This window comes from Thunnus thynnus, chromosome 3 (assembly GCF_963924715.1).
Source record: "Thunnus thynnus chromosome 3, fThuThy2.1, whole genome shotgun sequence".
Taxonomy (NCBI): domain Eukaryota; kingdom Metazoa; phylum Chordata; class Actinopteri; order Scombriformes; family Scombridae; genus Thunnus; species Thunnus thynnus.
The window spans coordinates 29,065,144-29,090,689 of record NC_089519.1 but is presented as its reverse complement, the minus strand read 5'-3'; the positions used below and the strand labels follow the sequence as shown (position 1 = coordinate 29,090,689).

The following is a 25,546-nucleotide window of genomic DNA, read 5'->3' as shown; positions in this document are numbered from 1 at the left end:
AACAGCCAAAATATCAGGTTAATTTAAGATTAATGGAGGTATCTTATCATTTCATCATCATAAATAAATCTCATTCTATACAACTGATCATGTATAGGTATCGAACGGCATTACTGAAGGGATGACAGTTTGAAATAATAATCTCATCAATAATACAAATGATGGAAGCTGAGCTGAGTGTGTTAAGTAAACGATCTTTCAAAACTTCTTGTGTTCAGTTTTCCGAGCTAAGATGTTACAGACCAGACAGATTCTGCTATTGTTTTATAATCTATCGAGTGACACAAAGTATTAGTATTAGTGTGCATTTCCTTGGACATTTGGATGCACTAAGCCCTGATAAGACGCTGCCAGTTACGTCACAGAGAAGATTAAGAGGAAACAGACACCCTTCTGTTCATTCATTTACACTATGAAAGAAGCCACAGTCTTGATCAGTACGTTAAAGTTACTTTAATTTCTTTTTTTAAAACATTTATTCCAGGCTGAATTATATCATTACCACAGTTTTGACATGTACATCATTAATATTTTAGTTAAACCATCAGAAAATAAAAACAGCCATAGAAAACATTGCTTTTCTGTCACATCTGGACAGAGTTGTATTTGAAATCCTGTTAAAATACCACACATACATACGAGTGTTACTCACTCTTAATCGTGAGCTCTTTTTCCCATCGAGTCATAACGCTACAGGTTGGTTAAATCCCAGAAAAAAGCATCACACAGGAATTCAAATACAGCTATACGTCAGGTGTGCAGACTACACTGGAATAGTTTTATTAAAACATTGCAAGACAGAGAGTCATTCACCATTAATAAGAGAGGAAAAACGCTGCTCTTGCCTTTATTCTCCTACAAAACAGCTAGCTATTATTTTTATCTTTAAAGTTTGATTTTTACAAGACAGAGAAAAAATTAAAAAAAAAACATATGAAGTCGTGATATGAAGAGTGTTGTAAGAGTTTAAAAACATTATGAAAGGCCATTAATCAGTGACTAGACCCACAGATCTTAACATCATTTGCATCATTGGTGCAAAAAAACACTTTAAAGTACAAGACCATAGGTAGCATTGTTACCATAACATGGGCATCTCTTTCTAATAAAATCACACATGTAAGATTGTCTCGCTAATACGAGAAGTGGTCATTGATTAATAAAATATTAAAATGCTGTACAGGAACGGTGTTTGAGAGGTGTTTGGATGTTAGGGCTCTGCTCGCTCGTCTAATGACTAGATCCCAAATTCCTCAGAAATGCAGTTACTACCTACTACATCACCCATAATGCAAATGGTTATCAGTGTGATGTCACAGCTGTGGGAGGGCGTGCAGTTACTACAGATCTATATGTGAATGTAAACAGGACAAAAGTAGGGTAAGATGGGTTCTATAAGCAACTGTGGTGTGTATTGAATGTGTGTGTGTGTGTGTGTCTGTACAGCATGTATGTATGTGTGTGTGTGTGTGTGTGTGTGTGTGTATGAGGGCATGCGAGGCGTCTGCGTAGAAATGACTCAGGCTAGATAAGCTGGCCCTTACTTGCTGCCAGTCAGACACACCGATCACTGTACTTACACACAGTAACACTGAGAGATAGAGCGATAGCCAATCACGCTGCAGTGATGTCACACACACACACGAGTTCACGAATACAGTTTTTATACACTGTACACAGTCTTGGAGCAGGAGAAACAACCACTGGCAGTGTCCCAGGCAGTGTGTTTTTACTTCTCGTTCTTACAAAGTCACCTCAAAGAGAATTTGTGCTTGTGGGTTAAAAAAGGAAAAAGAAAAAAAAAAAAAAGGACCGGCTACCGGTTGGCTAAAAGGTCGATCCAACGTCACCAGTTGACAAAATGAAAGGAAAAAAAACGTTAACAACAGTATAGAAGCAGAAACAAAATACTACAAGTTTGTCACAGTATCACATCCCGAATGTCAGCTTATGGTAAAACATAAAAAAAACACCCACTGTCCTTTTATTCAGTAACACTTTTATGTAACATTTTTTATCAGGGACATGATATTTCAGGTTTCAGGACACAACTTCCTGTTTGTTTTTTTTTGTTTTGTTGTTTTTTTTTTTTACTGCTTTTTATATTCCTAATCACATCCCTGAATGAAAACAAAACATTAAAGTAAGAATAAAGTTTCCATCCCTCCTTGAGTCCTGATCGTCTTCTAGACTGGCTTACATAGCACCTGGGAAACGTTTCGTCGTAATTTATTCCATTTCTGTCCATCGCTCGCCTTTTCAAGTGTTTTCCCCGTTCTCTTTATTATTTACAGCTGGAGGGAAAACATTCCATGAGTTTCTTTTTTTTTTCCCTTTTTTTGAGACATGTGGAGGCAGTAGGAGAAGAGGACAGAAATCAGGCATCCCTCATTATTCAGAGTTTTTTGGCACAGGTTGAGCCTCCTTATGTTCCTTGACTCTCGCTCCCGATTCCCGAAATTCAAAACAGTTATTCCAACGACAGGATTCCTGGCTCATATTAAAAATGCGTTAATCGACGCGCGTGTGCACATGAACGAACATGTAGAGGAGACGTGGACGCGCTTTTTTTTTCGAGCTCACGATTCAAGTTATAAGTCTTAGTTAAGACGACGATGTTAAGCTAAAGAGAGAATGTGGATGTGGTGGCACAGTTTCTATCTAAACATGGCTTTCTGATTCACTGGCTTTATTATCTATACAGATGTGTGTTCGGTTAGACTATCCGCCTATTTGTGTGTATGTGTGTGTGTGTTTGTGTGTGTGTTTGTGTGTGTACGTATGAGAGATACAGCAAAAGTTTCCATGATAAACACGCAGCACACCACATTACCAGTAATGATTCAACAGTCTATTTTTCATGAACTCAGAGTAAAGCACACGTTTACTATTTACAGCTCTGTACAGTGTGTGTGTATGCGTGTGTGTATGTGTGTGTGTGCGCGTGTGTGTGTGTGTATGCGTGTGTATTCTGAATGTTAAAGTGTCAGGGGGTTGAGTGGTGTGAGTGGGCGTAGCTGTAGCTGTCTCCACTGGACGGCGGTGTACGGATCCCAGTGGAGGAGGAGAAATTTAAAGAGTAGAAGAAGAAGAAACTGAAGTCCAAGCCAAGGCGCTTTAGTTGCTGTGCATTGTTGTGTGTGTGTTGGGCTGATCTGAGCAGCTCTGGGTGTGTGTCCACGAAGAAGAGGAGGAAAAATAATGACCAAGTGTGACGGCCTTCGGCTTTTTGAATTTTTTTTTTTTGTGTTGAGACGGAGGAGTTGACTGTAAAAGTGCTGTCCTTTGTTGAGGTGCTTGGTTGATGAGTTCTGGCTTTCTGTTGTGTTTCTGGTGAACCGGTGTTGATGAAATTCAGCAGACCTTGACAAACTGGGGTCCTGTTGGTGCTTAAAGCTCTAGTGAGCACTGGATTTGGGTGTTGTTGTTGTTGTTGTTGGCTGTGAGAACTGGATTCAGGCAGTACAGGGGCAGACTGGTGCGGTTCTGGTCTCTTAATGGACTGAGGACTGTGGTCGGGCAGTGGGGTGAGGCCGGCTAGCCGGGTCCAGCTGGTCGTTGGGAACTGAGCGTCGGTTCTGGTCTGGTCGGTTGGTGGCCAGGTACTTCGCTCTCATACTGGAGGTGTACTGAAGAGACGGAAGACAATGAGGAACGAAGGAAGGAGGAAGCGTGGAGAAAGAGTGAAGAGAGGCGGGGTGAAGAGACAAATATGTTGGGAAAGGAAACAAACGATGAGAAGCAGGAGTGAAAGACAGAAACAGGAAAAAGACAAGAAGAAAGAGGAAAAATATGTATTTACACTGAAGAAGTAGAGTAGGAATAGTCTCAGTTAAATAACGTACATTAGATCAAGAAAAGTGAATGTTTGTGACAGATAAATAGATAGATAGATAGATAGATAGATAGATAGATAGACGTGTGAAGCAAACACAAACAGACAAAGTTACAGCAGAAACACTTGGACCAGTCATTTGGACAGCCGGGGGTTTGATTACAACAGTCATTATATAACAGTTGATTAGGTCTGGATGATGTTATTGTAAATTAGAAGATGTGGTTCTTTTTGTCAGTGGTTTGTAGTTAGTGCTCTAGTTCTGATGTACAGTAGTAGGTTAGCCTGGTATGAGTTAGTCGTCTCTTACGAGCAGCTAGCTAGTTATAGTTGGAGGCCTCTGGTTTTCCCCGTCGCTGCAGACGACAGGCGAGCGTTCTGGCACAGGAATGGCGGCCGGGGTCGGCAGCCCTGGCTACGAATGATGGATTGTTGCCGTTTTTTGCTGGTTGCTACGGTTAAGCAGTGGAGATAGGAAACGTGTGCTCCTGTGGGTGGCTGTTTAATGGTGAAGGGTGAGGGGGGGCACAGAAACAGAGGACACATACACCTCGACCAGAAGATGCACACATAGACACACTGTGGGAGTGGGGAGGAAGGGGGGAGGGGGGAGGGGGAGCAAGAACTTTAGAGGTTTGGGCTTTTCTCGTCAAAAAAATGATTGACTGCAGGGTACGGCCAGGTGACATGGAGCAAGGAATGCATTTTATAAGTTGTGCAGAGGTGATAATGTTAGATTTGTTGATTTAATTTTTGTCACTCCACAGTATTGTAGCCCCAAAATGTATACAGTTGATACTGCATGGAACAACATCCACAACTACATGCCCAGCAGCCGGAATAGTCAACCTGTTTGTGGCAAACACTATGTGCCACACAGTTAAAACAAGAGGTGCAATACAGACTGACAGGATTATGTCTTGTGTATTTGAAGAAAAAAGCTTGTTGCACTACAATCCTAAATATTAAAAAAAAAAAATCCAAGTGTTTAAGTTTCTCTCACAATGTCTCTCAAAAGCAAGAATCTGCTGTTATGTAGTTTGCAAGTTCTCCTCACACGGCACTAATAGCCACAGTGAAACCGACCAGACTTTTTACATCAGAAATAGAGAACAACTCTGTGTCTAACGTGTATTAGACTGATCCAACAATCACATTTATCGAAAGAGTCAAGCCTCGTTTGATGCGAGTGCGAATCCTACCAACAACAGGCTTCTTTTAAAACTTCCCAGGCTGCCAAAATGACCTTCATAAAAGGCGATCCATGATCACGGTCTACGTTGAGCAGAGGACACTTGCAGTGGTGTAGGGATAGGGGACTACCTTCCAATAACCACACTAGCATGGTATAAACATAACATGAAGAGTCAATTTATTCACACCATCACATTTCAAATAATAATGCCATCTCTGCAGGCTCTGTTCTTCAGTTTTGAATATTTCCCAGCAGCGCTATGGGTATTGGAAGATAGTGGAGGGAGAGTGTGTTCTAGAAAGTGTGCACTTACAGAGGGTGGAGGGGACTCCCTGCCAATCAGGGGGGTGTTCTCACACCGAGGGTTCTGAAAGTTTGCGTTCTGGCTCCTGCATTATAGAATAAGAGGTTACTGCATGTGGTCACCCTGCCGCTGGTGCTGAGACCACAGTTGTTGAGTTGATCTTTGGTCTGCTCATGATAACAACTTAATGACTCTGACAAATGGCCTCTAACAAATGGCCTCAGTGATAATTACAAACCAGGGACTTAAGCTTGGTACCATAAAGCCAGGAGTTAAAGACCTCTGCTAGTCCAACATAGTCAATGTTTTTTTCTTAACAACGCACAAGGGAAAAACATTTAGGTCTTACAATGGGTCACTGACTCAGTGAAGTAGTATGTTTATCAGGGTGGAGACCCAGAGAAAACTGGCTTACAGCAAATATTTAAAAAGGTGTAGCAACATTTCAACTATTTAAGGATTCAAAAAGAAAACTTTAAAACATAAAATATTAAGTCATTAAGCTTCAAATGCTCCCTAGAAGCACAATTCACTAGGAAGCAAAAAAAAAGGATATTTCTTTTATCTCCTAAACCTTAGGTAGATATTAAAAACTGAAGAAACATGGTTCAACGTGGTATTGATAGAAAGAGACACTGATATATAGAAGAACATTATAGTTCTGGCACGGAAAATAAGTACCTGAAACTACTCAAATGTATTTTACCCTTAAACAAAACACACATTCTTCAATATTCAGTATTCCATGGTCTGTTTCAGTTGAAAATAAATGTAAGATCTTTATAGTTAAAGGACTGGTAAGTGCTTTTACATGTTTTGGCCCATCAACTGTAAATGTATAGTTTACATTACTGCCAAAACATTTTCAAAAGCATTGGCCTATAGTAAGTGATTGAATAGATTTCGTGTACTTGGTTTCCATTAATTTAATGCAACCTGCAGAGATTTGACACCTGCTTGATGTTGGTAAGTCATGACAGTTGACATTTTGTCTCCATGTTTTGGTAAAGACACCGTATTTTCACATGGTAATAAAATTGCAAGTGGAGATCGTTGTGGAAACTCTTCCTTCTTAGTGCATTCAAGGAAGCTTCAACAATGAAATGATGACTTTTTGGACATAAAAAGTAAATATGACCAGATGTTCATTGTAGGGATTATGTATCTCAAGCTGGTGTCATGCCTCTACAGCTTGATTTTCATACAGTTTTGGTATGGACCAATCTGTAAATCAGTTATTTAGGAGGTAATAAAACCCTCTAAAAGCCTATGGGATGCTTTGGAGTATAGTCATCAGCATTGTTAAGCATATGTGATATGTATGTCACTGGCCCAAAACATGCAAAACCCCGGACCTTTAATGGTTTAGAAAACTTGAAATGTTGCATGACACTCACAATGACGGTGCTGTCTGTTTTCTTACTGCTGCAGCAAACAGCTCACCTCTAAAACAGTTGCAAGCAGTAGCAGACTAGAGATAAAACCTGTATTTCTCTTCTATATTTTCATTGTATTCAGAGCAAGCAATTGTGGAAAACTGTAATATGTAGCAAGCAGTGTGAAATTATAAATTTGTGCTATGGCGAGTGCAAGCCTTGCTTCTCTTTTAATCAGGTTTTTTGATAACATTGTGGACTGATACAGGCAGGCTGGCTGACATAGCAGGCAGCTATTCTTCTATCAACATCAGAGGGAACGCTAGTGAAGGGTACTAACTCACTGAGAGACAAATATTGCTAACAGTGTCTCACAAAGGACATGCGAGCCAAACAACGAGCAGAAAACTAGTAATTCTTACTTGTTATATCACAGGCAGTGAGCATTTCTACGCTGCTAGTCTGAATCACAGGGGGCAAGCATCAGCTCCCTATGGCAGGCAGTGTATTGATCCTGCTAGCCTCTAGCTAGCGGTGGGTGCTAACTCACATGTATTCAGTGACGGGGGCATTGCTGACAGTGTGGGCTGTAGCGGGCAGGCTAGCTTCGCTACCGTAGCTGGAGCCACAGCTGTAGAGACTGGGCATGTGAACGCGGTACAGGTTATCGTGCACACCACCCCGTGAGGCACCCGACTCGTCCTCTCCGTCTTCCTCATCCGTCCTTCAATTGGTCAGGGTGAGGGCAGGGCACGAGAGGGCATGATGGGTAGGAGGGGAGAAAGGTAGAGGGGAGGGAGATCCGAGAGAGACAACAGAGTGTAAACAAGTGGTTGAAGAGGAGGTTAGGAGAGGGGAAGGTGAACTTGTACTACGTGGAGTCCCTTGATACAAAAGACTGTGTAAGGCCATGCCTCCAGCACCAAAGCAGCTGAACAAGAAAAAAAAAGGAACATGTGCAGCATTCATCTACAGAACAGGTCCCCTACAAGTACAGCAGGGTCTCTAATATTACTGCATGACTACAGTTCACCAGCAAAGTGGACCCGTTTTGGTTGCTGTGTGCAGTTACATGAAATGAATCATATGAAGATACTCTAAAAGTCCTCTTAATAGGTAGAAACATGCAGTCATTTTCTTCATGCAACCTTCCTCTGTTGACATAAAAGATTTGCTCCTGATAATAACTATCAATTTCAAACTGTCCAAATTTCAAGAATCTATTTTCTTTGATGTATTCATGCATTACTGAGTGCTCCATGAAAAGTTAAAGCAAAAAACGTCAGGAAAAAAGGAGATAATATGGCTGGTTTGGGAAAACCATTTTCAGACATAAAATGGTCAAAAAATGTAAAACGGCCAGCAACGTAACAGAATGAGGCATCAAATAAGATATGTGCTGATTTGGAAGCTGGATCTCTGGCTACAGAAATGAACTGGCTGATCAGCCACTAAATACATTTTTTTTTTTTCCTTCTTTGTTCTTGATGTAAAGCAGCAGTCCATTTATAACCCAGTCACATCAGGCCGGTACTGTGAAGTAAAAGGGGGGAGCTGTATTGTATGAATATTTTTTGCAGGTTAACAGAGACAAAAGGCACAAAAGAAGTTATTGCCCTGACTGGCCACAAGATGGAAGTGTTTCACTCATTCAACAAGAATAGAGCTAAGCTGTGCAGCCCATCAAACAGACTCAGCTGCAGCAGTCAGCCTAAAGAGCAACCAACCCCGAGAGCAGTTATTTTGGTAAATTCAGGGACGTTATGGATTATTGTTTAATACCTGGCATTGTGTAGCATTGCTGGTAATTTACACCCACCAACAAGCATATAACACCACTTACTTATTATGGCACAGGCATGTTTTCATAATTCACAACCACTGTGATAACCATCATTGCATGTGTAGTCTTAACGTCTATGAACAGATTTTTACCACAGGTATTATTTGGTTGTTTGAGCGTGCGGGTTTATCTGACCATAAGGTCATTCAATTTCTTCAATATTCACCATCATTCGCTGAAGCCCAAAGCATTTCCAAATCAGGACAGGGAGAGAGGAGGAAGGGAAGAAACAGAAGGAGGAAGTGGGGCACAGAAAAAAAAAAAAAAAAAACGTGGTGATACACAATCTAACAAAACACTGGTGCTCCAAGTCCACAGCGGAAGAAAAGAAAATGAGAGATACGTACAAACATAGAAACAAACAGTCAGCCAGACTGGCAGTGCTAACGGCAAACAATAAAATAAACAAAACTTGCAGAGAAAAAGTAAATGGATGCCAAGACAGGCAGGAGGACGTACCGTACCATACAACAGCTCGGGAGGCAAATACACTTAAAGAATGACATGCATGGATACCGAGTAGATTCTTTACGGGTCGTTCTCCGGTTTTCAAGTCATCAGTTAGACTATTAAGAAGTTAGAGCTAGTACCATGTTAGCTGTTAGTGTTAAGATTAACTACGTAGATGAATTTAGGAAAATGTAAAAAAGCTTGTGCGTGGCTTGTGAGAGACTGTGTGTGCGCGTGTTACCTCTTGCCAGGCCAGGTATGTGGCACGCTGCATACAATTGAGGAGAACATGAGAGCAGTGACAAAGGAGAAGAGCACCAGGTAGATGAGACCCTCCACGCCGTCGTAACACAGTCCCGTCAACGCCTGAACGTAGTCCTACAGAGAGAGAGAGAGAGAGAGAGAGATACGGAGAGGAGAAGAGAGGCTGGCTCAGCATTTTTAATGAGGGAGAAGGAGTAGGTGTCATTTTTAATGAGGTAACTGAACCATATTGGACACACTGTATTTTTTTTAGATTTCTTAAAACATGGATGGAATCTTTAAGAAAACCCGTGATTTGAGGACATCTCTCTCTTTTTAACACAACACACAGAGTGACTCACCATGTGTAGGCTGCGACAGTCGACCAGAGCAGTCAGCTGATGAAGACCAACCTCGGTGGAATTCAGCACGGACTGGATTTGCTCGAGACTTCCCTGCACACACAGAGCGAAGGTTACACACGCACGCACGCTCGATATAGATATCCACCCTCACGTACATCTACGCGCTCCAGATAAACACATGTGTGCTGGGCCCTTTTGTAACTGCCACTTTCATCACCCTCCCACTAACGCGAATCCACTCATCTGTGAAAATAAGGACCTTCGGATCATTACATGCACACACACACACACACACACACATACCTTGGTGTTGGCATAATCACGTGTTGCTGATCTCAGTAGCTCTGCCACATCATCCTGCATCTCCACCAATGCTTTGTGACTCCCTGACAGCCTCTACAAAACATACAGATAAACACCGGAGACAACAAACATGCAAAAAACACAAACAAACACACAAATATATCTTCTGGTTATTCAACTCGGTTCAAAATGAGCTGAAATGAGGGAAGTGCAGTATAGAAAAGCGATGACGTCGGTCAAATTACAAGAGAAAAGAAAAACACTGGTGAGGGTGAAGTTACCTGCTGGAAGGGGTTAATTTGGCCAGAGTTGCACCTCAGGTAATACTGCAGGATATCTGGGAATATACCAATAAACACATTTTAATAGAATAATTACACACACATTAATGAAAGAAACACTGTGGGTATAAAGACTTTCTGAGCCTTGTATGTCTCTATGGAGGGAGCATTATTCCGGCACAATTGTGTGTGCGCGTGTGTGTGTTTTTATGTGTGTGTTAGTGAGGCAACATCTGTGCTCTACAGCAGACAGATAGAGCGGAAACAACTGACAGACAACAGAACTCATTAGATGAGTGCAAATAGGGAAGAGAGTGAGGGGAGAGGAAGAAAGGGAGCAATTGAGAGGTAAAGAGGGATATAAAAGGATGAAGAGAGAGAACAAATCAGATAATGATCCTAAGTGTGTTCTGAATATTTCTCTCTCTTTTTTTTTTTTTTACATTTGGGACAGGCGAGAGGGAAAAGCGAGCGGGGAGTAGAAGGCTGCTGATGCACTGCAGTCAGCAGAGGGAGAGTAAGAGCTTTTAGATACCAGAGTGTCAATCAAACCCAATCCCTTTGGATACACGCTCATACACACACACAAGCACACACACGCACACTCTTGTTTCTTAAAATAGAAGCGACATGTCAGGGTGAGATTCGACAGTCGGCGTGGAAACGGGGAGTCTTTTCTTGATGTTTCTGCTGATTTGTCAACCTACAGTACAGTATCTGCCTATGAGTAGCCCATTGACCAATCATCTGCTGTTCTTTCCTCCTTACGTTTTCCACGATAATTAACACTAATAGTGATAAAATGTATGTCGAAAATGGTCAGTTGGATGGCTGCTCCCAGTTCACTTGTCCTGCATTTTCTTGTCTGCATACCTTGGTTGATGACAGCGTTTTCCTTGGTTACCCTGGTGATGTAGGTATCCGGGGAAACGCAGAAGTCGCTCGCCGACTGTAAGAGGGTAAGCACACATGACACATCAGGCTACAGTAACATCCTCGCTGAACGCACTTGCTCGAGCGGTGGGAAGAGATTACATCACTGCGGAGCCCAGAGAGCTCCGCGATGTTGCCATGGTTACACACTTACAGCAGCGACAGCCAGTTCCAAGCCGAGAGACCCCCAGCTGATTATCAGAGTCAGAACCCCCATCAGACACACTCTGAAGGACAAACAAACACACATGTTTTTAAAGTCAAGACTCAGCTTACCGACGTGACAATCATAACACAGTTTAGAGAGGATTTGACTCATCCAATAGCAACACCTTTTGTGGTATGAAGTAAGGCTACGTACCCAATCAGAGTGCCTCTAGAGTTGCGTATCAGGCCGAAGAGAACCAGGAGACAAATCAGGACATCAAACAGCAGCAAGCCAAGGTACCCCAACCACCTGTACAGATTTACCACAGTGTTTCAGGGGATATTCATATTTCAACACACTACACAGAAGGAAATTATATCCTTCACATAAAAGATGATGATAGTCTTTGGGGACTGAGTTAATTAATCCTTAAGCATACACCATGGAGGAAGGCATTTCACTCCGAGGTCACAATCAGATCACTCATTTATTCTTGTTAAACGGTTTTGGACTCGCAGGATTATAAAGCAAATGTAGCAATTAGTTTATTCACTGGGCTTTCTACTGCTTTAAGTTAAATGTACTTGCTGTTACCACAGTAACCACAGGCATCACCACACCACCCAGGACTGAAATCTTAAGGATTACAACTTGAAGCATTATTGCCATGGTTGGTTAACAACTTTATGAGCGGACCAGCGTGGTTGGTTTTAATGGTTTTAACATAGCACCTCTTACAGGAATATTTACCCAGACTGTGTTACTGTATGATACTCATACTGTTACATGTTAGTACTGACCTGTAAAAGTCAAAGGCCTCCGTCTTGCGGGCCAAGTCCTCCAGGGAAATGTCAGTATTGGACCAGAAGGGAACGTCCACCATCAGCTTCACCAGCTCGTCCAGCTGTCCCTGCAGCTTTTGGACGATGGACACGTAGTCTGTCTGCTCCTTGTAGGCTGTCTCCAACTGGACCAGGCTCTCCTCCACTGTCTGGTTTAAGGCTAGGGCACTGTCTGACACCTGTACATTCACAGGAAAGAGAAATTAGCCAGGAAAACCTACCCACAGTCACATTTTTATTTATGTTTTGTGTGATGGATACAGCGGGTAACTCACCAGTTTCTCCACCCCGGACACGGTGCGGTTGGCGTGACGGAGCGAGTACGCCAAACGATTGGCTCCGTCGCTCGACTCCCCGTTTCCGTAGAATCCTACAGCGATGCCGGCGCTGTAGGGGGAAGAAAGCAGAGAGTGCAAAGTATTAACACACATCACTAAGTCAACCATCGGATGGCATGACAATAATCAACATGGATGAGTGAACCGTTCTCTTTTTTGCTCACAGTCATACATGTACAGAATTATCGAGTGCAGTTCCTCTGTTAACCAGCAACAGGCGGCGCTGAGCTCTTCGTTCTTTGCTATGGTGTCACCCTCAGGCAAGCACAGGACTACCAAGAATGATTCAAACACACACACACGCGCACACACACACACAATAATTGGGTCACCAGACCGCACATAATATGATCCTTCTGCAGCTCTGCACCCACATTCACACATGACACATGCTACAATATCTGAGGTTCCTGGCCCCAACACCCTTCCAAACCCCTTGAACTCTTTAACCGTGTGCGCACCACGAACCCCCTTCGCCCACACGACCCCAGCATCTCCGCTACCGAAGAAATTGTCTTTACACACGTCACGTCTAACCCTCTTTCCCCTACAAACCCCTCCCCGCTTTGCTCTTATTTTCTTCCTCACCTTGTAAAGCTCTCGTAGCCCCCCTCTCTTCCCTTAGCGTACTGTATGTGCGCATGTGTGTATGACTGTACTCTTTGTATTGATGATGTCTCAGTCTGCACGCTCACACCAGACAGATTGTAGAGGGAAATTTACGGCCATTGTTAAGGCAATTCATTCTAGCCCATTAGATCTTGAGTACCCCCGTGAGTTTACACACACAAGCCATTGTGTAGGTGTGTGTGTGTGTGTTTCAAAGCTTTACGATGGACTTTATGTGTACATGTGACATAAACCTGGAAATACAGAGGGAAACAGGCTTTACAAGACTAACAGAATAAAGATGAATACAGGCGTCGGAGGGACATAAATGAACTTTGGATGTAACATTTTCCATTTCCTCACCCATTCCTGCCTCCCACCTTCCTTTTCCATCCTTCATGTCATATCAGTTTTAACAGTTAATGATCTCCTTCCACTCCTGTTTACTCATCCTCTTCTCCTCTCTTTGCATCTGTTCTCTCTCCCACTCTCTCTCTCTCTCCGGTTCCCATCATCCCTCCTCTTCTCTGTCCTCTCTCCATGAGTTTTATCTTGCTGGTTTAATACCTGCTGCTCATACCAGGGGATTTCATGACATTATCAACCAACAGCTTAGGATATGAGACATAAAGGGAAGGGGGAGGGGCTGCGGTAAGGCAAAAAAATCAAAAGTCAAAAGACAGCAAACATTGGCTTTTAAAAAAACTTCCACATCCAAAAACACACATATACATTACTCAGATGTCATCTTACCTCAAAGATAGCACAACCTGTTCTGAATGATGCAAACTCAGAGTGATAGAGCGCCGTTTCACTTCATTTTCAGCTGAAATGGACTGACATCATAATGCTAAAAATGCTTTGCTGTAACTAAACGAGCAGACTAAAATGCTCTCAGCTGGAGCTTGTTAGACAAGGCAGTGAATGCTGTACTGAGTCAAAATTGGGTTCATGATGAGTTCAAGTCTTAACCAAACCGATTCACCTACATCCAGAATAAATGCATCCAACTAGTGACACAGCCAAATGACATGTCATTCTTTATAATCATAGTGAAACTTGAATACATTAAATAATAAACTGGTCTTCCATGTAAACAAGTGACTAAATACAGACAAATAATCCCACAACTGACCACAAACTTAAGTGAGAAAATGTTATCATGGGCTGCAACTAATGATTACTTTTGGTATTGATTTAACTGACAAATACTCTTTTGATTAACTGATGACTAATTCAGTCTATGAAAAAGAAAAAAACAGTAAAAAAAATACCCTCACAAGTTCCCAGAATCCATGCTGATGTCTTCAAATTATATGTATTATCCGACCAACAATCTAAAACATAATAATATTCAGTTTACAATGATATAAAGATATAAAAATCATCACATTAGTGAGACTAGAACCAGTAAATGTTTGGCATTTTTTTCTTGATAACAGGTGTCCAACGACCTCATACGAGCAACAGCTTGATCCATCTAAAACCACTGCACCTGCACACGAATGGAAGGAAATCAAGATGTAGTTGGTATGCCAAAAATAAAATATGATGTCATCTTAAATTGTGAACAGAGAATCACATGAGCACGTTCACTCACGCACGCACGCACACACACACACACTCAGATCCATATCAAATATTCAATAAGAAATATTATAGCTAATCATAAAATATTAAAACCTGCAAAAAAACACTCTTCAGCACTGAGTCACGCGAACACACACACAGACACACACACACACACACACACAGACACAGACACAGCTCCCCCTGACTGTATAATTCATTTCTCGTCTCTGCATCAAATCTGCTTCTGTCTCCATGGCAACCTTTCTAGGCCAGGGAGACGGCCGAACAGAGAGAAATAATAAATAACGGGAGGGGGGGGGGGGCTAACAGTGATGAAGAAAAGAGGAAGAGAGAGAGAATAAGTCAAGAGAAGGGGAAGTAGAAAAGTGATGAGAGAGTGAAAGATAGAGGAGTAGGTTGTGTGTGTCTATGAGCAGGCGGGTTATTTGTGTGCCAAGAAGAGCAGAGTCCGGTGTCAAAAAACACACTCTACCCCGCTGCTCGGTCACAAAAGGTGAAAGACCTCGGGAGTGTACACACGGCCTTCAGAGTCAGATCAACACAGCGGAGTGTAACCACCTGGCTGGCTTCCCGTTACACCACACGGCCTTTCATGCTTAAACAAGATTGAAGATTGAGCGGTGCGACGTAGGTAGATTTATAGTCATAATGTACAAACAGTGCGTCCGCTGTCGAGTGAAAACGTTTGCAGGAAGTAAATAAAAAGGCCATGTTTTCAGCTTGATGGATGTACATTTCAACGTTATTAAACAGCTTTTAAAGGGTTTCAAGAGACCTCCCTCCCTGCTTCTGTTTATTCATCCCATCTTCTCTCCAAACTAACAACTCAGAGCACATGTCAGCAAGACTATCGCTATTAAAATGTTCAGGAGCGAAAACAAACATAAATCAGTGTGTGTTTACATCATGGTATTTAATTGCTGTTTACCACATGTGATGACATTCGTAGGAGGTCTTAATGAATAATTTTGTCTGTTTTGATCCGTGTAAACCTCACAGTTTTTTATCAGATTTTTTTTTTGGGGGCTTTTTGGTGCAGTGGAAGCATGTAAGTAAAAAACGTCCCTGCTTGTTTTTCACATTTTCCACTCAGGTAATGTAGTGCCCTCCAGCCAATCTCCAGAGAAAATGCCACTAAAAACTACAGAGGAACATCTTTAATGAGAGAGAATGAAAACACCTTTACTCGCTCAAGCAGCGTTCTTGAATATATAAAACAAATCTTACACCTTATGGCAGTTGTTGCGAGGGTAGAAAGGAGAGTTTAAATACCTTTAAACAGACATCACTTTGTTATAACGGTGTACGGAGGCGTTACTCTTACGGGCGGGACGACCTCTCACCTGCAGACGAGCGTAGCGATGATGACACACCAGGCGGTGCAGCAGCAGTCGGCGCTAGGCTGCTGGGAGTGCGTATGGGAGTGCGAGGAATCGTCACTCTTGCGTCGTCGGCAGCAGAGCCAGAACGAGTAGAAGAGGAGGAACAGGAGGTCGAGACCCAAACACAGCAGAGCCACGGCCCCGAGCAGCAAGATAGACTATGGAGAAGAGGGAGAAAAACAAACAATTAGTGGTGATAGGAATCTTATGATTGTACAATACAGTGTGTTGTTATACTATTCCTGTTGAACTTTAGGCTTGAGAGTCGTCCTTATCTCAGGGAAGAGGACGATTTAGGAAGTGGGTTAAGGATACAGGAAGCGAATTAGCTGATACAGGCAGAAATAAGACACACGGACAGACCACATGATTTAGTTTTTTTCCTGTGTACACAGATTGATTGACTGTGTTCACCTCTCTAGACATTTGAGAGAGCGTCTGTTAAACGATCATTTGATGGATACCATGAAAAACACATTTGCACACCATCAAACAGGCGCACACCTCCATGGAGTGAGCGGAAGCTGTGCTGTTGGGTAGCTGTGTGCGCGCTAGAGACCCACCACACAGATCACATACCCTCTAAAAGCTTTGATGTGTAAAAGAAGGAAGGGATGGTGGGGGGGGGGGCAGACAGAAGGAGAAGTGGAGGGTGGTTGAGGAGGGGGGGAAGGGAGTAAATTTGGAACAACAAAAAAAAAAAAAAAAACAGGCTGAAGAGACAGAAGAGAAGATGATGTGAAAGAAGACGACTGAACTCGACACTAAAAAAGGGAGAAACGGGTAAAGACGGAGATGAGAGCTGTTACAGCAATTTGACTGGAACTGATGAAATCTTTTTTTATCGCACGCAGACCCACACGCTGCAAATGTTAGTTTTTCTTTCCCATCTGGGGTCGTCTGGGAAAGTCATTGAGCTGCAGGAACGCTCGGAGAGACAACGACGCGTTTCTGGAAAACTCAAAACTCTCAATCTGCTAGAACACTTAAGACAAAAGGAATTCTGCTTGGTCAGAAAAAGTTAGCGAGACTAAAAAACGGTGTAAATATGGGGAATCCTCCACGGATGATAGCGAAATATGACTCCACCTCCGAGATTCTCACAGACTTCCTGGCTTCCAGGCTTTATAAACTGCTGGTCTTTATACTGACCTAAATTTTTTCCTCAGTGCCAGACAGCAATTACTGATCCTGCGGCAATTTATGCACCTCCACAGTAAATAAGCACATGTACTGTAGAGTATGTGTGTGTATGTGCCAAAATCTACATCATATCTGAAAACCTTTCTTCAATCATTAAACAATAGAAAGCAAAATATTCTAAGGCAGCAACTTGTGGGTTTTTAGGGCTTAGATCTGTGTAAGAAGTATAATTCGGGATTGTTAACACCAAATCTGATCTACCCCTGATTTGGCACACTTTACTGAGAAATTCCTGAACTTCAGAAAACATCACGGAAATAACTGTTCACACTAAGCAGTCACACTAGAGCCCGCTGATAGCTTTCCTTTGAAGGTACAAATCTCTTTTCACATTGCTAAACAATGCAGCCTAATAAGGTCACCGTTGCGATGTAAAGTATGACGATCCAGAACGGCGAAATGCACTGTGTCAAATCTGGAGGGCTTAAGTTAATCTAGGCGGGCTAGTGGGTCACTAGACCACAGCAGCGGCAGCAGCAGCAGATAGGTTACAATATGATGTATAATAGGATGTGACCTGCAGTGCTGTAATGTGACATCTGAAGGGAGAGAAGACTCAAACACAACCCTGCTGAGACATCGATGTACTTCAGTTGTTTGAGCTCAAAGCGAGGAGATATCAAACTTAAATGAAACGTGAGTCCGTCCCTTTACAACGTCGGTACCCATCGGTAAGAAACCGTGCGTGCATTTATGTGTCAATACTGTGCTCCTGTGATTACCACATTACTTTCTCACGGGAGAGCGGTTTGTAAGCCAGGGCTGAGCCAGAGGAAATCACTTGATTGCTTTTCTCCAACAGGTTAAAGAAAGACAAGTGGAGGATGGGAGGAGAGGATCCTGATGGGAGAGGAGGGGGAGATAAGCTCCGCAGATTCCTAGTCTGTAGCATTATCCCGTTATTATCTATGGGCTTAGCGCTAGAGACGTTGTGCTATGTTAAAGGCATACTGTGCGCCGCTAATGCATTGTTTGATCTCTTGTGCCTGTAAAAATCGACGTCATGGCTTAATGCCGTATAGAATAAAATGCAATCAGGCTTTTGCGGAGTAAGAATGAAAACCTCACGCTACATCGATGGTTGATGGATGTTTTCATGGCGTCCTGTATAAATCATGTTACGGGAATGACGGTAGATGTAGAGGAGAAGAAGAGAGGGGAGAAGAAAAGACATTGGGAGAGAAAGTGTATTATAAACTGCAGAGCTCGATCAATAAGTCTTTTTTTTTTGCTGGATCAAGGTTCTCAAATGTGTGGATTTGTATTTTCAGCTTTGTTTTTTGTCATTTACAGTATGATAATAAACTGAATCTTTGGGTTTTGTACGACTGATAAAACAAACTATCTGAATTGTAAAATTGGCCTTCGGGAAATTACAATGAGCATTTTTCATTTTCCGATCCAGGACTCTCTGGTGTCTGGTGTATGAGCTTCATGTTAAACCTATAATCTGATCTGAGGACCGGGTCTCTGCAGCCACCTCGCTCTCCTCCAACTGTGTATGATGATGGTCACAAGATTAACTGTCGGGCTGACAAACCATCAGAGCTGATTAAGCGTGGATCAATTAGCTACTAATAAGCATGATGAGCTTGGGTGTGCGTGTGTGTGTGTGCGTGTGTGTGCGCATTTAGGCTACACCAGGTCAGCTTGCAGGCTGGAGGAGGGGCAAAACCTTAAACGCCCAGGCACAGTGATCTACTTTCAAGCTGTCCGTTGAAGTGTGTGTACGTGCACGTTCGTGAGTGTGTGTGTGTGTGCGTGTGTGTGTGTGAGCTGACAGGATCAATCTCTTCCACCTCAGTGAGTTGTCCTTGCACTCTCTCTCTGCCTGTGTATTAGTCTGTGGTCAGGCCTTGCCTACTACTATCCTCTCAACTTGAGGCGCTGACTGACCTCCAGTTCATTCTGTTAATATTCACCTGTGCTACGGGGTCAAAGTGCAACCAAAACACTTTTCTTTTCATTTTTCTCTGATGACCTGGGTCACTGGGTGACACGTTTTGATCTTGAAACACACAAAAGATTCAAGAGTAGCTCCTTTTGTCTTTGATCCACTCTGATCCTTTAAAAAAACCTATGAGATAATGCCTTCCACTGTGCAAACTGTAGCATACTATAAAAAAATACCAATTACTGACTTACTTTCCACAGCTGGGAATGTGTGTGTGTGTGTGTGTGTGCGCGTGTGTGTTATTACAGGTCACATGATTCATCTGTAATGTTCTGCAGCTGTTTAACTGTGGCTGGTAGCTGACTCTGCATTTCTACCATAATACAAACAGAAGAACGTGCACACACACACACATGCAGATAGGCCCACATGCTATTCAATGCCTTGCAGAACCTCAAGACAAGAGCTCCTATTTCAGCTCTTCAGGAAAAATAAATAAATACAACCGTTTTCTTGCTGAAAGCCACAAAGTCAGTATCCCCAATAAAGTCATCAGAGACCAACTGTGACTGAATACTCAACAGTTTTTATACAGTGTGTTTGGTTAAGAGAAAAACTTCTGCACAAGAAAGAATAACGACAGCGAGTGAGTGAGTGAGTGAGTGAGTGAGTGAGTGAGTGAGTGAGTGAGTGAGCGAGCGAGTGAGCGAGTGAGTGAGAGACACATTGTGTGAGATGAAAGTTTTGAGCGGCTCAAGAGCTGAATACGAATGAACCTTTGCCAAATCACATCAGAAAGAAAAACACTACACAGAAGAATCTCTCTCCATTGTGCAAAGTGTGTGGTGGTGTGGTGACAGACTCAGTTGCACTGAAGGACACTGTGTAAGACCTTGTTTGTGTGTGTGTGTGTGTGTGTGTGTGTGTGTGTGTGTGTGTGTGTGTGTGCGCGCGTGTGTGCGTGTGTTTTGCATCTCTCAGCTGGATGAGTGGATGCATGAAAGCCTTTGAGACAGATATACTGAGCCAATCTAAAGACGGGCTTCAGTGAAAGAGTGAAAGAAAGAAAGAGAGCATTCTTTCACAACAGACTACAGCCCTCCCCTTCCCACTCTCTCTCTCCCCCCTGTTCCCTCCCTCCCCCCTCCCTCCCTCCCTCCCACCCCAATCCAATTCAACCTCCTTCTTCTTGTTATTCTCACCCTCTATCCCTCCCTCGCCCTCCCCCCGTCTAGCCAGAATTAATGATTTCACCCTGAATAGAACCCCTATATTCACTCACACATACACACACACACAATAACACACACAACCCCTAAGGGAGGTCCGTGACCTCACCTCAACAAACAACACCAAGTGCTAAATACGCACTGACACAGAAAGTGAACATACTGTATGTGACATATATAGATACGGCACAAATTATATACGCAACTACTGTACGTGCAAATGATGCACAAACAAACATATGATCATAGCGCAGAATGCTCAATGACATAGAAACAGCCCCGTCTGCTAAAATATGTCAGGATGTAATTAGTCTAAAAAGGGGTCCTTAAAATTCCAGTGGTCACACACATTGACACACACACCCACAAAGGCCCTTAGTTAAACACTGAATAGCTTGCAGGAAGTGACTATTTGGCAGTTTAGAAGCACCTCCCATGGCTCATCGAGCCTTCTCTCTCTCCTCTCGCCTCCAATCAGTCTCTTTTTATCTTTCTCACTCCTCCTCCTCCTCCCCCCCCTCTCTCTCTCCCTACTTCTCTCTCCGGTTCTCATCTCTCTCCCTTGTTCATGGCTGTGGGTGCCTTCCCACGCTCAGCTCTTGAACTTGCACGCCCTCCCTCCTCTCCCAGTGCATGTCAGCAAGCTGCATTGAGGTGGAGACTGCAGTGCGTGAAATGCAGGATTCTAAACGATGTGTCTTGGCTTTATGTGGACTACCAAAGGCTGCGTTTTCTGCTGCAGAGACAGTGACCTGGAAGTCACCTTGTTTGAGGATTCAAATGAAATGCAGCAAAAAAATCTGGTCCGAAGCCCCTCTTTGAAACAGAGACGCTCTGCATGGCGACATTTTATCAAAGAATGACCGCAAATAGTTTTATGCATTTAAGTCATTCTAAGGAATGTTTTTGCTTCTGGTGTATTTTTTCAAGAAACCAAATATTTGTTTGTCCAATAAAACGTCCAAAAACTGTGAAAATTCTCATCTCAAGTCATAGTGATGTCATCAAATTGCTTGTTTGAGGTTGGAACCAGAAAATGTTTAATAGCTGATTGTTTTCTGCTGATTGGCCAATCCACTGATTCTGAAACTTTTGGTCCAGTCACCCTTGATAGTCAAGCAATGCCTACTCATGGCTCCTCTTAATAACTGCATGTGTTATTGAGCTTCAGTTCCCTCCTCAGACTGTGTTATGTTAAGCGTTTTTAGCATCCTGAAGAAGTAAAACACAAGACACAAGGAAAAAAAGCAAAGGCTTGAGAAAGGACAGAATAAAAAACAAAATAATGAAGCAGAAATGGTTTTTCCTTTCTTGGTATTCATCATGCAACCTCTCAGATTTATATTGCAACCTTTGGGGGTCCCAACACCCAGGTTTGAAACCACTCAATTCATTGATGGATCGACTAATTGCTTCTGCTACATTTATCCATAACAGTGATGGAGCATGTAGGGGGGTTTAGTGTCTTGATCAAGGACATATCTCTCTCTCACACCCACGTGTACACACACACGGCATTGATCGACGCAGGGAGGGATCCCACAACTCTGTGGTTGGAGGACAGCCTCAGTCACCACATGTCCACTCTGCTGTGAAATTACAGTGTGGGCATGTGGCAGGAGGTGGGATGATAAGGTGATGCTGCATGAAGAGGGGGATGATGAATTCTGAGTAGGAGGCAATTATTCCCCTGTACTTGTCTTACCTTCTGGTACTCAGAGTCCTCCGGCCTGAAGTCACTGCTCACTAGCTGGAATTCCAAATTGAAATGAGGCAACCGGTGGAGCAGATTCACCCACCACGGTGGAGAGTAGTTTACTACGGCCGCCATCCTGAGCGGGTACCTGCCGGCAGTCACTTCACTCTCTAACCCGATTCCTCACACGGACACTGCGGAGAAAGTCACGACTGTTGTGGGTTAACAGGGCACAGAAAGGACTTTTCAAGCACAATTCACTCCCGCTTGGCATGTCTGTTGCAGAGCTGGAAAACAGCTGTTCACGTCATTTCACCAATCATATTTGGCATAAGATAAAAGTACACCATGGCACAATCCCTGCTGCTAAAACCCCTCAAACCTGCCTCCATCAACTGGAGTAATTACTGATGACTGACATTATTATAAGGCAGGATATATGTGCCAATCAACGTCAGCATACCAGTATACTGCATACACTCGCTTACCATTAGTTACAAGTACAAAGTCTCACTGTTTACTAAAGCATATCTCCTCTAAAATTCCCCCAGTAATTTGCAATTTTCTTAATTTGCAAAGATTGAGTATCCTTTCATCACCATGGACATCTTTGCAAATGCCAGTTCAGTCTTTCTTTACCTATGAATGATGACACACCTGTACAAGCTGCTGTTTATGCGTTTAAAAAGACTGCAGTATGTGACGTTATTTCATCAGTTTTCTTTGAAAATTCTGTAAAAAACCAAAAGCTCTTCATAATGAGCTGCACACATAAAGTGTATGACTGAATATTTTGCCATTCACTGGGTTTTATTTTACAGTTACTGCCGTGTAATTTGTCATATTTACCATGATAATTGTGAACATATTAGTGTCATGAAACGCCTCACTTGACATTCCCACGCTTATCACCAATAAACCATTCACAGCAACATGAAGCTTACAGGGAAGGCGCATTGGTCATAAAATGGAGTTTAAATACCCCCATTATAAACACATTAAAATATATGAGGTCATACTGTATTTAGACACACTGTACTTGAATTATGGCTGACAATAGCATGGCTGACAGCTACCTCGCATCACCCAATTTACGCCCTCAATGAGAAAAAAAAAAAAAACAGGCTTCGCGGGGATATATGTGTTGTGGACGGTGAAATGGCCGTTATATCAACTTCTCTATCATATTGGATTTACTGTATCAACACATGTAGGTCAACTCGGTCGATGGTGAACTCACATATTCAAGCCGCAACTCTTGTTTATTCGTTAAACGTTGGGTCAATAAATTGTTAGCGAAACCCGGATTAGCTAGCTTTATCCTGCTTTGTCCGTTAAAACTACCGCAGTCTCACACAGTCGTCAAGGCAACGAGGAGGAGAAACGGCCAGAATTCGCTCCGGGGCTTCGTGTCTGTCTGTGTACATCGAAGCCTCGGTGCTCCGTGTTGGGAGATAAGAAGGCTTGTTAATGACCTAACTTACCTAGTGAAGCCAAAGCGGGTGCAGTCTCTCGTTCAGTGTCGTTTTGGGAGTCCGGGCCGGCGTATATTTCATCTATTGTCTTCCCAGATCCGGTGGCGGATTTGAACACCACAGCCGTGCGCTGCTGCATCAACGCGGCCGCTCCGAGCTAGCTGCAACGGCTGCAGTCTCAACCACATTGAAAATAACGGTAAATAACGGTCACCGACCTCACATTTCACCGAGACGCCTTCGAGTTCCAACTACCCTCCGCGAGAGCGACAATGCATCGGCAGACGAAGGGTTAAAATTTGTTGACCCGCAATCCAGTATCTCTCTCTTTTTTTGTTACAGTTTGACGATGCCGTCGTTGTCTTTCTCCTATACCATCACGGTTTGTGCTCGCTGTCCTCACGGTGACCGTCGGTTCAGTGCATTTAGCGCTGCGGCTCTTCAATTGGATGATATTGTTGGAGCGTGAAGCAAACGCGGTGTTTAAAAAGCCCTGGAGGACGGGGCTTTGCGGCAGCTCCAGCTCTGCAAACGACTCTGTGTTGTGTGTGTGTGTATGTGTGTGTGTGTGTGTGTGTGTTTATGTGTGTGAGAATGAAAGAGAGAGAAAGAGAAAGAGAGAGAGAGCAGCTGCGCAAAGAGGCCACCCCCTAACGTTGAAATGATGGTAGTACATGTTAGAGGGATTTACTTTGCAGAAGAATAGCCTATTTAAATCTGATGGATTTAAATGGGCTGTGGATTTTGTCCTCCATTGTTTACATTGTAAGTGCATCATGAAGGGATCTTCTAATGGTCAGTGTGAACAGGATGAATGATTACAGCAAGAAAAACCTTTGTCAGTGTTAATTTGGGCTGCTGACTGATAGACTTGAAAAATTGTGAACCCGTCCTTTAAAGTAGAGATTTACTTTACAGAAGCAGCAAGAATATTTTGATTTTAGGTGAGAGTATCAAGACAACAATATAAAAATACCATGCATTCAAAATCCAACCGTACAAAAGTATTACCAGTCCAATGTACAGTACTTAAAGGACAATTTCACAATTAAAATAGTAGTCAGGTGTTTCTTGCGGCAATCATTCCTCCTGTTCATATTGATCATTTGAAGATCCCCTCCAAACACACTCTCAATTTAAGTTTCCATAAAGATAGTATGAGGTTTAGTCATCTGAATTGGTCAAATAAAGTGGATATCTTCCACAATTAGTCTTTTTAGTAAAAAATTCCCTCTCTGTGTCTCAACGGACAGTGTTTTCCTGTCCTAGCTGCAGTGGAAAGATTGTAACAAAAAGAAGGAATTTGGTACTAAAATGACTAACTTTTTATGTGAATTATTGCGCACTTTTACCTCAAACAGTTATTTGAAAGAAACCATCTGAGAAGTTTAAAGGGGAAATCACATTTCCTAACAACTGATGTAAGACATCTGAAACTTGACAAGCAGCCCCAACCAGACACTGCTTTTTTGTAAGGGGTTACAAACCAGAAAAGTTGAAAGCTGCTTATCAGTCAGCTGTTTGAATCCCGGCTCCTCCGGTTCACATGTTGAAGTGTCCTTGGGCAAGATACTGAACCCCAAATTGCTCCTAATGGCTGCGCCATCAGTGTGTGAATGTACTGATGAGCAGGTTGGCACCTTACATGGCAGCCCCTGCCATCAGCATATGAATGTGGCTTGTTGTGTAAAAGCGCTTTGAGTGGTCAGAGGACTAGAAAGGCGCTATATAAGTGCAGTCCATTTACCATTTATTTAATCTTTAACAATGTATTGTATTTTATAGGGTTTTTTTTTTTATAGTGTTTAGTGTAAAATCACAATCTGAAAAGAAAGTTGTCAAATGAATTAAATGGAGTAAAAAAATAAAAACTACAATATTTCCCTCAGAAACGTGGTGGAAAACAAGTATCAGGTATCAGAAAATAATCATTGAAATACTCCAGTAAAGTACAGGTACCTCAAAATTGCATTGAAGTACAGTATTTGAGTACATTTAATTAAATTGCT

General features: G+C 42.7%; 1 protein-coding gene across 4 annotated transcripts; it reads right to left on the bottom strand.

Annotated features, from left to right (window-relative positions):
* Positions 1 to 438: 438 nt before the first annotated feature.
* Positions 439 to 24,125, bottom strand: ttyh3b (tweety family member 3b). Of its 4 annotated transcripts, none has more exons than XM_067585234.1 (15): positions 23,547 to 24,125; positions 22,072 to 22,274; positions 16,002 to 16,198; positions 12,394 to 12,505; positions 12,077 to 12,297; positions 11,490 to 11,585; positions 11,283 to 11,355; positions 11,069 to 11,144; positions 10,196 to 10,251; positions 9,915 to 10,007; positions 9,609 to 9,701; positions 9,245 to 9,381; positions 7,261 to 7,434; positions 5,344 to 5,419; positions 439 to 3,629 (listed from the first exon to the last, which is right to left on the bottom strand). In XM_067585234.1, exons 2-15 carry the CDS (start codon positions 22,195 to 22,197, stop codon positions 3,495 to 3,497), a joined length of 1,665 nt encoding a protein of 554 aa, XP_067441335.1. In that variant the 5' UTR covers positions 22,198 to 22,274; positions 23,547 to 24,125; the 3' UTR covers positions 439 to 3,494. The 4 variants fall into 4 exon arrangements, with proteins under 4 accessions (XP_067441335.1, XP_067441334.1, XP_067441336.1 ...); XM_067585233.1 differs by having other exon boundaries at positions 22,072 to 22,256; XM_067585235.1 differs by lacking the exon at positions 7,261 to 7,434 and having other exon boundaries at positions 22,072 to 22,256.
* Positions 24,126 to 25,546: the final 1,421 nt, after the last annotated feature.

What these genes read in the sequence shown, in the direction of transcription:
- ttyh3b (XM_067585234.1), bottom strand. Translation starts at nt 22,197, where the DNA reads ATGGCGGCCGTAGTAAACTACTCTCCACCGTGGTGGGTGAATCTGCTC. An exon ending in AAATTAACCCCTTCCAGCAG is followed by an intron (nt 10,008 to 10,195) that starts GTAACTTCACCC and finishes TATGTTTTGTAG; the next exon opens with AGGCTGTCAGGGAGTCACAA. An exon ending in ACTGTCGCAGCCTACACATG is followed by an intron (nt 9,382 to 9,608) that starts GTGAGTCACTCT and finishes CTCTCTCTGTAG; the next exon opens with GACTACGTTCAGGCGTTGAC.